Genomic DNA, 13,203 nt, shown 5'->3' with positions numbered 1-13,203 from the left:
TCCCACAAGGCCACGCCAGGGAGCTGCTCCATTCATGGGCCACAGAGGCTCTTTGTGCCCAACCGCCCCCTGTCCCCAGGCCTCCCCCCACCGAAGAAACAGAGCAGCTGTGGCGCAGAATTAGCCACGCCGCCCACAACACCAGGCAAACACGCCGCACAAAGGCTCCCAGGGTTGCAATTTGGAACGTGAACAGAGGGGGGGGGTGCCTGTGAATGAGGCAGCGCCCCCTGCCTGGGCAGCCCCACTGAGCGGCTTTGATCTCCAGGCAGCTCTGCACCTGCTGGGGTCTCCACGAAGGCAACTGCACAGATAATCGACTTCCTTTGGTGAGGACCCCGAGGAGGAGGCTGGTCTGAGGCAGGAGGATCTGCACACAGAAGGTGCCAGCAAAGAAGCAAAAGTGGGAGTTAACGCCTAATGCTTGCAACCGGAGAGTCTTGGAAAAACGGCTCGGGTCCTACTCACGAGCCTGTAGGTGCAGGTCCGCACCCACCTAAAGAGTAAAACCCAAGCTTGGAGAGGAAGGATGAAGCAAGTAATGTCGAATGCGCTTTCATAACTAGTATTTCCGTTTGCAGCCAGCAGTCCACCGACTTGTTCCACACCAGCAAATCTCCAAAAGGACCCAAGCTGAACAGTGACAGCCGTAAATGACCAAGCAGAGGGTCAGATTTACTTCACCTATGACAAATGGCAGCAGCTACAGAGGCCAGGCCCCTCTGAGCCCAGGGCAAGCCCAGGGCGGGTGGGTGCTTGACAACATTCTCAAGACTCCTCGCAGAAGGGTGAGGCTCCCCACAGCAACGCATGGTCAGGAAGGGACAGAGCTGGGACTGGACCCAGGTCCTGGAGGCTCCAACTCCCCCCATGCCCTGAGTCACTCTGCTTTACGAGTGGACCCATTTCTTAGAGGCCAGCAGAGCGGGTCTAACATAAGCTTCTGAGGATGACAGTTCCACCCCCAGACGGCAGGACTTAGCTCCCATCTCCCCCTGACAGACAAGCAAAGCTTCCCTTAAGGCTGTCTGTTTTTCTGCAGATCACCAATTCTGGATTTCAATGGTTAATACCCCAAGGGACGGGGGCTTTTGGTCCATCTAATAGTCTCACCAAGAAACAGAGAGAGAACTGGGGCAAGAGTCAGGAAGCCCAAGTTCCAGTCTCAACCCTGCCAACACCTGGCTGTGTGACCTTGCCTAAGTCCCTTGCCCTCTCTGGGCTTCCCTCCTTCCCATCTGCCAGATGAGAAGGCTGAGCTAAGCCAGCCTACACAGGAACTTTTCCACTTAGACTGTTCAGGAAATCTCAGCGGTAGGTCCTCCCTCTGGTGCAGAGTCCCGCCCACTTCTGTAGCCAAGCCCTGGGGCCACCCACCCCTGCATAGCCCCACCCCATTATGCAGATAAGCCCTGGGGCCTCCCTCCCCTGCATAGCCCCACCCCATTATGCAGATAAGCCCTGGGGCCTCCCTCCCCGCAGAGCCCCGCCCACTCACATAGATGAGCCCTGAGTAGTAGCGCTCCTTGAGGTTGTGCAGCACTGAAGCTTCGTTGAGGCAAGTGAGCTCGGCCATGTCCTCCACCTTGGAGAACTTCGGCGGGTTCATCTTCTGGATGTCATCCTTGTTCACCTTCACCTTCTTCCCATTCTCCACCAGCTCCACGATGGCCTCCTCGCCCACCTCCTCCTTGAGGCTGGCGGGCTCAAAGCCACTCTTGTCGGAAGGCACCCATACCAGCTTCTTGGCAGCCCAGTCGGCCTGGGCCAGCGGGTTATTGATGAAGTTTTTATCCACATAGAGATACTTATCGGCGGCTTGCTGCGCCATGGCGACTTACGGCCAGGACCTGAGGGAGAAAAAAGGACAAAACATGAGCTACAACTGCACCAGCTGCAGAGATCACTCACCTCCTATCTCTGCAAACTGTACAGCCTTATAATAAGGGAAACGCCGTATAACCAGGCTGTACAACCTGCCAGAATTTTCTCGTTCTCTACTTTTGGGAGAAAGATGTACATTGCTGCAAAACCAAGTTGATATCCGGGATTCTTTAAGAAATTAACGAGGGGAGTTCCCGTCGTGGAGCAGTGGTTAACGAATCCGACTAGGAACCACGAGGTGGCAGGTTCGATCCCTGCCCTTGCTCAGTGGATAAATGATCCAGCGTTGCCATGAGCTGTGGTGTAGGTCACAGACGTGGCTTGGATCCCACGTTGCTGTGGCTCTGACGTAGCTGGCAGCTACAGCTCCGATTAGACCCCTAGCCTGGGAACCTCCCATATGCCGCGGAAGCAGCCCAAGAAATGGCAAAAAAAAAAAAAAAAGAAAAAAGAAATTAATGATATGTCCTAGGATCAATACACAAACAGACCTATAATCAAGAATCATGACAAATGATGAGCATAATAAGAATCCCAAACACAGGTGTAATTACAGTCACTATGCTCACCAGCCAAGGCAGAACAGGGACCACACAATTTAAGAGGGCTTCCAATCAGAACAGGTTTCCAGTTCGTTCAAAAAAGACACGGGTGGAAGTCTCTAAAACGCCTTTTCTTATTTGGCATTTCCCTGGTGGCGCAGTGGGTTAAGGATCTGGTGTTGTCACTGCAGCAGCTCGAGTTGCTGCTGTGGCATGGGTTCGACGCCTGGCCCCAGAACTGCCACATGCCACATGCCAGGGGCACAGCAAAACAAACAAAAAAACCAACTTTTTCTGATTTTACGGAGTCAACCAAGAGAAGAAAACACCACACCAATATGTTGCCAACAGATTTTAATTCCATCTTGGTAATACAGCCCCAAGAACTAAGGTGAGAAGAAAAGAAGTCATCCTCCAGGAAACATCACGGAGAGAGGTGAGTGCCTCCCTTTGGGGGCACTAATAAGAAAAGGCAACCCTTGCAATTTATGGGCCGCCAGAACTTAAGCCCATGTGTGCTGGCTTTTTTTGGAAGCTCATTTACAAAAGAAAGATGATGAAATAATAAACCCTTAACATCTGTGTGGTTTTATAGTTTATGAAATACTATAACACACACCTCACTATCTCAGAAGATTCCGATCCTAACACCTCCGTAAGAGGGTACGATACCTGTTACTCTCCCAGTTTACAGGTGAAACAGAAGCTCCCTGGAGGTAAGGGGCTTTGTCCAGAAGTCACCCAGGAAGGGCTCCTGGTCCCGTGGACTTGCCAGAATCAACCACCGTACTTATTCCTGCTCAAAGGCTCAAGCTAAGATCAGCTGCGGGCACAGCTGCTTTGCGGGAACCAAACGCAGGGTTTTAGAGACACTGGTCTAGGACAGAGCCAGCCCACAGCCACCGGAGGAACAACTCAGAAGCTCACTGCCTCGCTCACGACAGGAGACGAGGGGGACTCCAGATCCAAATCCAAGGTCACACAGGCGTTCATGCTTCCAGATCCCAACAGGAACATGGATGCCAGGGAGGCTGGAGGCTAGGCAGGAGGGGAACAAAAGGAAAAGCTGGCCCGCCCAGGCCTTCTTATCTAGGCTCATTAAATGGCTTCCAGATCAAGGCTGAGGGGCTCCCCTGGACTCACTCCAGGAAAGGCTGTTTTCCAGGAAATCTGCTAGCTTCCCCGTCTCCCCGCCCCCAAAGAGGGAAGGCAAGACCAAGGAGCCGAGCCTGGCAGCCTCCCCAGCCAGCTCAGCTGGTGGCTTTGTTTACATTCCCAGCACAAGCAAACCCTGGCAGCCCCTCTGGAGTGGGGGGGACGAGGGGGCGCCATCCACCTGCAGGACTGCCCCCCCACTCCCCACCGCCCCGGGAAAAGCAGGCAGGGCCCAGAGTTAGGCAGCAGCAAACAAGGCAGGAATGGGATGCCTGCAAACCACCAGGCCGGCCTCATCTTCTGTGTGGGGCTGGGGGCTGGCGGCTAAACAGGGCCTCTTCGGGCTGTCCTCGCTTCCATTCTGGCTGGTCCATTTAAGCAAACCAAAAGTCGCTCTCTGCCAGAGTAAATACCAGTTGCCGCTGCCTCTCTGCCGTCCTTCTAACCACAGGCCAGCTGTCCTCCGCAAAGTCTGAGCACCCAGGCTCCCCACACCACTCTCCCCAATCATGTCACCACCACACTCAAGAGCTTGCAACCACCACTGAGCACGGGGCCTCACTGGCTGCTGGTTCTCAGTTTTTGCAGACCTTAAGTCCGTAAAAGATAAGACCATCTCCCATCAATACACAAAAAGGGATCCACTTCTACCCTGTTGCCTAAAACCCAAAGCCCGCTGCTCGTTAAGAGTTCCACCAACCCAGCCCAGTGAAGCCACCACATCGCTCCAAGAGAAGGGGGAAAGGGGCCCGTCAATAGGTATCTACCTACCAACATCAGGCTTGGCTTGTTCACAACCTCACTTAACCATCAAATCACCCAGGGAAAAAAACTTTTTTATTATCCCCAGCTTACAACTGAGGAAACAGGACCAGAGAGGGCAGGTGGCTGGCCCAGAGTCACCCAGCCCAGTCATGGGCTGATCTGGCCCCTGGGCTGGGACTCTTTCCAACCTACCTGTGCCCGGGGTCTTGAGAAAGAGGTCAGGTTGGCATTGAAGCTGGGCTGAAACTGTCAATAAGTGGAACACGGCGGGGGGGGTCCAGGGGAGTGCACCCCACATAACATTCGCCAAGTATTTACCGGGCACTATCAGGAAGGCAGGTTGGCTGAGAATGAGACTTGCCAGTATGGACTGTGTGGTCTTTCAGAAATCAAAGCACAGTAAATTCAACATTCTCACTCCCGTGGCCTGTGACTGCCAACAGCCAGCCCATCAGTGATGGCAGGATGATGTTGGGCCCTCATCAAACTCCAGTTCACCCCAGCAACTCCAGCCCTGGGGGAACCAAGAACAAAGAGCATGCAGGCTCCCTCGGGCTGTAGGCCCTGGGCCTTACCCTGGAAATCTGGGTAAACTGCTGGCCCTTTCATCAGTGAGCCTGTGCTGGACGCCATGAACGTTACAGCAGGTGTCAGGGGGAAAACTCCGCCCAACCCACCGCCCTCTGCTCCTGATTCAGCCCGACCTTCGGGCCTCAGTGGGAGGACAGAGGGCAGGTACAGGCCAGCACGGCCTCCTACCTCTGACAGCCATCGGAGGCCTGCAGACCAAGCCAAACTCCCTGTAAGAGAGAGGGGTACCCCATGCCCCTCCAAGAACCCACACAGAGGGCTGCGGCCCTCTGCCTCCAGGGGGGCCAAGCCCCCGGTGGACGGTGGGCTTGAGGAGTCCCCACTGGCCTCAGGGCCTCTCTCTCTGGGCAGAACTTTTCATTAAACACGGCTGCACCCTGCTGGGCCAGGCCAAGGACAGAGCTATTTGGTTTCAGCAATTCTGGAATGACGTGGGTTCACAAACAGTGCCAAGATCAATACATGGGCTAGGTCGGTGGGGAGGGCCACAGAGGTCATGATAAACAATGGGGTTTCTATTGAAGCCCGCCCGCCCGGCCAGGGACATCCACATTCAAGGATCTGGGAGCCACGGGGCTGCAGCTGAGCACCTGTTTCCACCTGCATCAGGGAGAGGCTCCTGGGCCCAGGGAAGCAGGTAGAACAAGGTGCCATCGTCAAGAGCTGTTAGCAATGAAATAAGAGGCTTTAGGGAAAGAACAGTGGGGAGGCGACTGCGTGATCACAACAGCCAGCATGCAGCCACTTCTCCCCGCCCTGTCCCGGGACCATCCTAAATGACCTCTGAATTTAAAAAAAAAAAAAAAAAACTGTGTGTTCAAGACATGGAAACAACCCAAACGTCCATCAACAGATGATTGGATTAGGAAGATGTGGTATATATACACAATGGAATACTATTCAGCCATAAAAAAGAACAAAATAATGCCATTTGCAGCAACATGGATGGAACTAGACTCTTACACTGAGTGAAGTAATTCAGAGAAACAAAGACAAACACCATATGATATCACTTCTATCTGGCATCTAATATACGGCACAAATGAACCTTTCCACAGAAAAGAAAATCATGGACTTGGAGAACAGACTTACGGTTGCCAAGGGGGAGGGGGAGGGAGTGGGGTGGACCGAGTGCTTGGAGTTAATAGATGCAGACTATTGCCTTTGGAAGGGATATGCAATAAGATCCTGCTGTGTTGCACTGGGAACTATGTCTAGTCACTTATGATGGAGCATGATAATATAAGAAAAAAGAATGTATACATGTATGTGTAACTGGGTCACCATGCTGTACAGTAGAAAAAAAGATAATGTATTGGGGAAATTTTTAAAAATTTAAAAAAGAAAACTGTGCGTCACATAAAGGTTTACAAAATGAAAGAAAAAGACCCCATCCCCATCCCAAATTCCTGACACTCTACCCACAAACATTAGTTTCCTCTTTCTCTTAGCGGTCCCTTCTGGCTCATAGAAACACCTGATTTTCAATTCTCACAGGCAGGGCACGGAGGTTCACATTTTGTATAACACTGCACAGTGATTTAAAATACAAAGCATCCTGCTGTGTAGCACTGGGAACTCTATCTAGTCACTTCCGATGGAGCACGATACTGTGCAAAAAAGGAATGTATATGTGTGTGTGACCGGGTCACCTTGCTGTGCAGTACAAATTGGACAGAACACTGTAAACCAGCTATAATGGAAAAAAGTAAAAATCATTACATTAAAAAAAAAAGATGGGTACATTTTGTTTCTCATGGGTACAAACTATATCCCCAATAAAGCTGACTTAAACAGTAAAAAATAAAATAAATAATCAACAACAAAACTAACACTAGGTTTTTTTTCCTCTTATCTAGTGGACCATCTTGAAATAAATTCTCACGTGGAGTTGCGGGAGCAAAGGAACATGCGGGCATTTCCATGGCCCCAAGATCATTATCACCCTGTTTTCCAGAGGGGTAGACGGGTGTGCACAGCCGCTTGGGCAGGGTATCCACGTGGCAGCAACCGCCCCGGCACCAAGAAAACTGCGGGAAAGAACATGTGGCTCAGACTGGGGAGCCTCCGAGGTCCTGGGAAGCGGTGGGACTCGGCAGGCCAGCAAGGAGTTAAGGCGAAAGAAGTCAGCTCTGGCCCATTGAAGATCAGATCAAGCATCGCCATGCCGGCTTCCTGCGGGTGCCAGTCCAACTCCAAGAAACCCAAGTAGTTGCCTTTTTAGGCCATAATCGAGAGGACACAACCGGAGGCTAAATTAGGATTCTCAGGAAATGATGAAACTGAAAGTAAATACGCTGACCAAAAACCTCTGCTTTCAACCCAAAATGTCATTCCTCGACGATGTGCCTTCTTCCCACCCCCCAGAAGGTCCATCTGGACCTTTTGCTCCTTCCTGTTTTCCCAAGGAATCCTCCCCCTCTCCCTCCCCCCTCCCCTCCCCTCCCTCCCTCCTGTTGGTTCTCTCTCTACTTACTTGTGTGCTTGTTTGGAAAAGACACTGCCAGCTCCTTTAAGACAGGACTTACTCTGCTAGGACACATCAGTGGTCCAAACACTGAGCCTTTCCATTCCTAGACAGTGGGATTTAAGTAAAGGCTGCCAGGGGCTGAGATCTGGGCTTGGAGCTTTCAGGTCATCCCGGCTCAATCTTAACACACCCGGGACCTGCTAACCAGGTCTGCGTTTTCTCACTCAGGCCTCGCCATCTTTTCACAAGGTGTATGTCCTCAGAGTCATTTGACAGGTAAGGGAAACGAGGCTCAGACAAGTGCCGAAGACCAGGTTCAAAATCAGAGCCACTCAGGCCACAAGGCCCTGCTTGGCTGTCACTCGTACTGCCTTCCCGTAAGTCCTCTAGGGCTGTGGGGAGAACACAAGCTGAGAACCCCCTGGGGAAGCAAACCAGTAAAACACATTATTTACGCCAATTGCAGGCTGCAAACCCCACCGCCTCCTACTGGTTTGTACCAGGGACTCTCCACACTTCCACTGCAAATCGCAGAGCTTAAAAGAAGGTGAGAACCCTGACCTTGGGCGAGCCATGCATGTTCTCTGGAGCCAAGGTTCCAGTTCAGAGACCCGGGCAACCTCAACCCCAGACAGGGGAGCCCTGTTCCAACTCAGTCACCCATGTACACTAGCAGGCCCCTTTGTTTTTTTTTAAGCCCCACCCCCACGCCAGCGAGCACAGGTAATCAGGCCCCATCTCTTTCTCTTTAACAGCCATTGCCTTCCAGCTACATGGAATCACCACGGTGCCTGAGTTCCGTTGTTAAGGAAGGTTCTAGGAAGGCAGCTGCTGAATTAAACAGAAATTCCCAAACCCATTAGATTTACTTATTCAATCAACTAATACATACAGAGGCTCTCTGGGTGCAAAAATACTGGAACAAAGGTACAAAGGACCCAAGGAGCTTATGATGCAGTGGAATGTCAGGAGAGACACACATACCCCTAGTCAGAGTGCCAATCGGGGACTTTTTGGAGTGGATGGAAAGCAAGCCTTGGTTTTCTGACCCTTTCACTGCTGCACTCAACACCAAACACGGCGGGTGCCCAATAGACAGGTCTGCCATATACACAAAGAGGGAGCACGGCTGCCCCCCATCCGCGAATTCCACCAACCACGGGTCAAGACTCAATGAAGGAAGACAAAGGAAGAGGAAACTTGCTGGGAGAAACAGAGAAGGGGAGTTCCCATCGTGGCACAGTGATTAACAAATCTGACTAGGAACCATGAGGTTACAGGTTCGATCCCTGGCCTTGCTCAGTGGGTTAAGGATCTGGAGTTGCCGTGAGCTGTGGTGTAGGTCGCGGACTCGGCTCGGATCTGGTGTTGCTGTGGCTCTGGCCTAGGCTGGCACCTGTAGCTCCGATTAGATCCCTAGCCTGGGAACCTCCATGTGCCACGGGTGTGGCCCTAGAAAAAGACAAAAAAAAAAAAAAAAAAAAAAGCAACAGAGAAGGGGGTGATTGAATGGAAAACCTTGAAGGTCAAGGGAGATTTTCACGGAGATGACATTCGTGTCTCAGAAGAGGGGTTGAGTATTGATGGCGGAGGGAAAGGATGGCCCCAAGAGTATTTCCTAGCCCAGGGGGAAGAAGGTGTAGTTTCTCATGAACTACGAAATTATGTGATGAGTTAAGGCAGGGTTTCTTGGCCTCAGCACCGTGAACATTTGGGGCCAAATAATTCCTGGTTGTGGGCTGTCCTGCGTGTTGTAAGGCATTCTGCAGCACCTCTGACTTCCACCCACTAGACAACACTGGCACGTGGTCCCCAGTCTTGACAACCAAAAGTGTCCAGGAGTTCCCGTCATGGCTCAGCGGGTTAACGAATCTGATCTGACTAGCATCCATGAGGACGCAGGTTCGATCCCTGGCCTGGCTCTGTGGGTTAAGGATCGATCAGGCGTTGCCGTGAGCTGTGCTGTAGGTTGCAGGCGCGGCTCGGATCCTGCGTAGCTGTGGCTGTGGCGTAGGCCGGCAGCTACAGCTCTCATTCGACCCCTAGCCTTGGAACGCCATAGGCCGTGGGTGTGGCCCTAAAAAACCAAAAAAAAAGAAAAGAAAAGAAAAGAAAAAATAAATAAATAAAAGTGTCTCCAAACATGGCCAAAGGTGTGGCATGGGGGGAAATTGCTCCCATTTGGGAACTCCTAATTTAAGGGATTAGTAAGAGCAAAGGATACATCATGAAGCCAGACCTCTGCTTGGTAGATTCTCCCCCAGCTCCAAAGGGCACTAACCAACTCTCCTTAAAACTGAAGTCCTCAGAGCAAAAAGATTCCTAGAACCCGAACTACACCCATCACGGCTGGCACTGCACTGTCACCAAGGAAGGACGGTCCCTTTTAATACACTGTATGTTAAGGGATGTGACCAAATGCCCAATTAAAAAAAAAAACCAGGCCAAGGAGGCTGATGTACTTCCCCAGGCAGGACATGAATCTCTCTCAGAGCCTCCAACACGGCAGCTCAGCCAGTGATTCATAAGCAAAGTCCACCAGTATCCAGCAGTCCAGGTGATTAATGGGAGGCAGGAAGCAGCCACGTGGGGTGGGAGTGGAGTGGGTGGGGGCCACTCCCATAGCTTTTCCAGTGCAACCCATCATCCTGGGAAATCCATCAAATTCAATTTACTAGATGGTTTTGGCAAGTCAGGAATAGTCTCAGGGACAATAAATATCCAGATGAGTGTTTCCCACCTATGAGAGGGCCATCTCCACCTGAGGACCCACAAGGACCATCACACCTGAACCCCCGCCCCCCCTCCCTTTTCCCAAACCTGCACTCTCTTCCGGGTCTCCATCTCTGGCCAAGACGCCGTCCATCTGGTCACCCAAGACAGTCACTGCAAACTCCTCCCTGGTGGATCTGCAAACCCTCCGCCAAGGTCACGGCCGGCGCCCCTTCCAGGCCAGGCCTACGTGCCCTCCTTTCTGGGCTGTGACTGCTGCTTCCTTTAGCTTTTCTTCTCTTGCATCTTCTACCTCCTTCCACTCCAACCTCCTCACTGCCTTCAGGATGACTCAGCAGCTCCATCTCTATCTGTGCTGCTTCCTATTCTATTGATATTACTTGCCTGTTCAAGACAGTTCAAGGGCTCCGCATCTTGCCCAGAATAAAATCTAATCACCTCTGCACTGGGGGTAAGCCCTCTGCGGCCCTGCGTGTTAATCTCGCCCACGCTCCCAGCCCTTGCTCTCGGTCGCAGCCTGAGCATCCCCGGCTCCTCACAGTCACTGCCTTCACATCCCACTCTGCTCACGCCTCTGGGCCTTCGAGGAAGAGGTGTTCTCGGCACCAGGATCCTCCTCTCAAGCCACTCAAGGTCCCGCTCTCGGTAAGGCCCTCTCTGATTGCTGCAAAGACTTCCCCGGAGTGGCCCTTTCTCCTGGGCTCTGCACTGTCTGCACTGCAGGACTCAAACAGCTGGATTGTCACTATGCGGGCTTTCATCTGAGGACAGGGATCAGCTCTCATGCATCTCGACTGCAAACGCCTAGCACAAGTTGTGACCCGACCGGGGGCAGGTGCTCAATTAAGCTTTCCTGAATGATGAATGAATAACGACCTAGGCGAAGAGGAGGCAGAAGGAACAAGGGGCTGGAAAAGCCCCTTGAGCTATGCAAAGAGGCCAGAGAGGAAGAGGTGAAGGCACCACTTAATTTGCTACGAAACCCAAGCCACTGGAGGACTAATTTTTACATCCCCCAGACAAGAAGGGCGAGAAAGCCTAGTGGGGTTTTCAATCCACAAAGACAAACAGCAATGAGGATCACTTACTTGGTCCCCAAGAAGCTCTGCAGAAAGTTCAATAAACCATCCCAGCTTTCTGGAACCATCCAGCACCCCCGATAAACCAAAGTGGAGATGCCTAGCTTCTACCAGCGGAAAGGACCTCAGCTGGGGTGGCCGCTGCCCTCACTGGGACCCAGGGAACACCTGCAGCCACCCTCCCTGCCTCTCTGGCCCTCAGACCACACCTGCTAAAGCACCATCTCTGGTTGCAACTCAGAACAGAAACGGAACTTGGAGAATCTCCTGCCACGTGGGGCACCGACTCTGCAAATCTTGCTACGTGTCTGTGAGGCACCGTGATGGAACGGGCATGAATTTGGAGTTAGAAAGACCTGGGTGTGAATCCCCCGCTCATGACTCCTGTGATACTGATGCTGTGAACACCTCAATTTCCTAGCTTCCAAAAGAGAAAAAAAAACAAAACAACACTGACCATCAGAACTCAACTTCCCAGCAGAGAATCCACCATTTGCAGGGAACTCCCCTCCCAACTCCTCAACTTAGCCCTCCTGACCGGGTGAAGCCTAATCCTGCCTGGAATAATACGTGGGGCCTACGAAACCTTCCCGAAGCTTGGAGACTCTTTCTCCAGGTCACGCTAGTCCACAGAGGACGTGGTACTGGTGACTCCCAGCCCCAGGGATGCGCATGGGGGCAGAGGGCCTCCAGGCCCAGGAAGGCTGCAAAGGCTGCCTCCTGTGGCCCCCACGGAGCCGCGATGCTCAAAGGTGCTGAGGAGCCTGCAGTAAGGAAACTCACTTCATTCTGTCCACTGGGCTTCGCGTCCAGGAATAATAATACCCTTTAGGAAAATGAGCTCTCGAGGCCGGTCTGGTGGGACGTGTGCACAAGGCCTGCGGCAGCAGAGCTGGATCTGAGTCTGGCTTGACACTGACCAGCGCCGCCACCCTGTGGACATCACCTGGCGGCAGCTGCTATCAGGTTCAAACAAGACCTGGACACGGAGCCTCCCTGTGTAAACACGGGGCTGCGTAAGCTCCCGGCCAGCCCCTCTGTCACCCAGGGGCCACCTTACAGCAGCCCCCCACCCTAAGGTGCTGGCTCTCCGGGGGGTGGGGGGCCCTCCCAGCGGCTGCTGAGGAATGGGAGGCCAGCGTGGGCCCCCTCCCTCCCCACCTCAGGAATGTTGTTTGCTTATAGAAGAAGCTGGGACTTGTTTCCATTAGCAGTATTCCAACCCGAGCCTGTGTTGATGCTGAGCAGATAAGAAAACCAGACCATTGACAGGCCAGAGAGGAATTTAGCACCAGAGCTCCAGAACCCCCCCTTTGCCCTTCCCTCCTTAAGAGGCCTCCTGGAGGGGCTTCCCAGGGCTCCTGAGAGCCCCAGGGTGCACCTGGGTGCAGAGCCTGCACCCAAGGAACACAGACCATCAAAACTGACACCAGAATTTAGAGCAGGCGGTGGGGCGGCGGGCGGGCGGGGCAGGAGCCAGACAGGAGGCTGGCGGAGGGGGATGTGTGCAGCTGCTCACTCGGTATCTTATCAGCCCCTCGGAGGAATGTGGACTTTATTTTAGGGATGGGGGTGGGGGTTGGGGGGTGACATCATTGGATTTGTATTTTAAAAAGATCACCCTCCCTGACCTCAATTTAGGGGGGCAACCAGAAGTCGGCAGTTGGAAAGTACCCCGGATCAGCCAGGAGGGGGCTTCCAGTCCCACGACAGGGCTACCGAGAAAGAGGTCACCCGCCACAAGAGAGGCACAAAGGCAGGCACAGACTTCAACCTCGGAGCTACTATCAGAACAGCCCCCCTCAGTCATGTCCTCCTAAGTGAGAAGGGACCCAGCATCCCAGGAATGCTCCAGCACAGATCTCCTGCATCCTGTGTCATGGGGACCAAAGTGCCCGCTGGGCCTCCACGAAGACACCATCCTGACCTTAGGGCCACAAGGCACAGTCCTTTTTTGGGGGCGGGGGGAGTTCCCAGGCTAGGG

General features: G+C 52.9%; 1 protein-coding gene across 12 annotated transcripts in view; it reads right to left on the bottom strand.

Moving 5' to 3' along the window:
* The window catches only part of MYH9 (myosin heavy chain 9), a 123,043-nt gene that overhangs the window by 56,515 nt on the left and 53,325 nt on the right, over positions 1 to 13,203 (bottom strand). For all 12 annotated transcript variants that reach the window (XM_084955407.1, XM_084955415.1, XM_084955410.1 and 9 more), the window contains one exon: positions 1,499 to 1,850. In XM_084955407.1, the coding sequence (XP_084811533.1) occupies positions 1,499 to 1,831 (333 nt within the window). In that variant the 5' untranslated portion in view covers positions 1,832 to 1,850. The remainder of the gene's footprint in view (positions 1 to 1,498; positions 1,851 to 13,203) is intronic.

This window comes from Sus scrofa, chromosome 5 (assembly GCF_054392235.1).
Source record: "Sus scrofa isolate SSC_HxYL_T2T_F1_AM1 chromosome 5, Sscrofa_HxYL_maternal_Yorkshire_Landrace_v2.0, whole genome shotgun sequence".
Classification (NCBI taxonomy): Eukaryota; Metazoa; Chordata; class Mammalia; order Artiodactyla; family Suidae; genus Sus; species Sus scrofa.
Note: the sequence above shows the minus strand (reverse complement) of the source record. Positions and strands in the feature narration are given on the sequence as shown.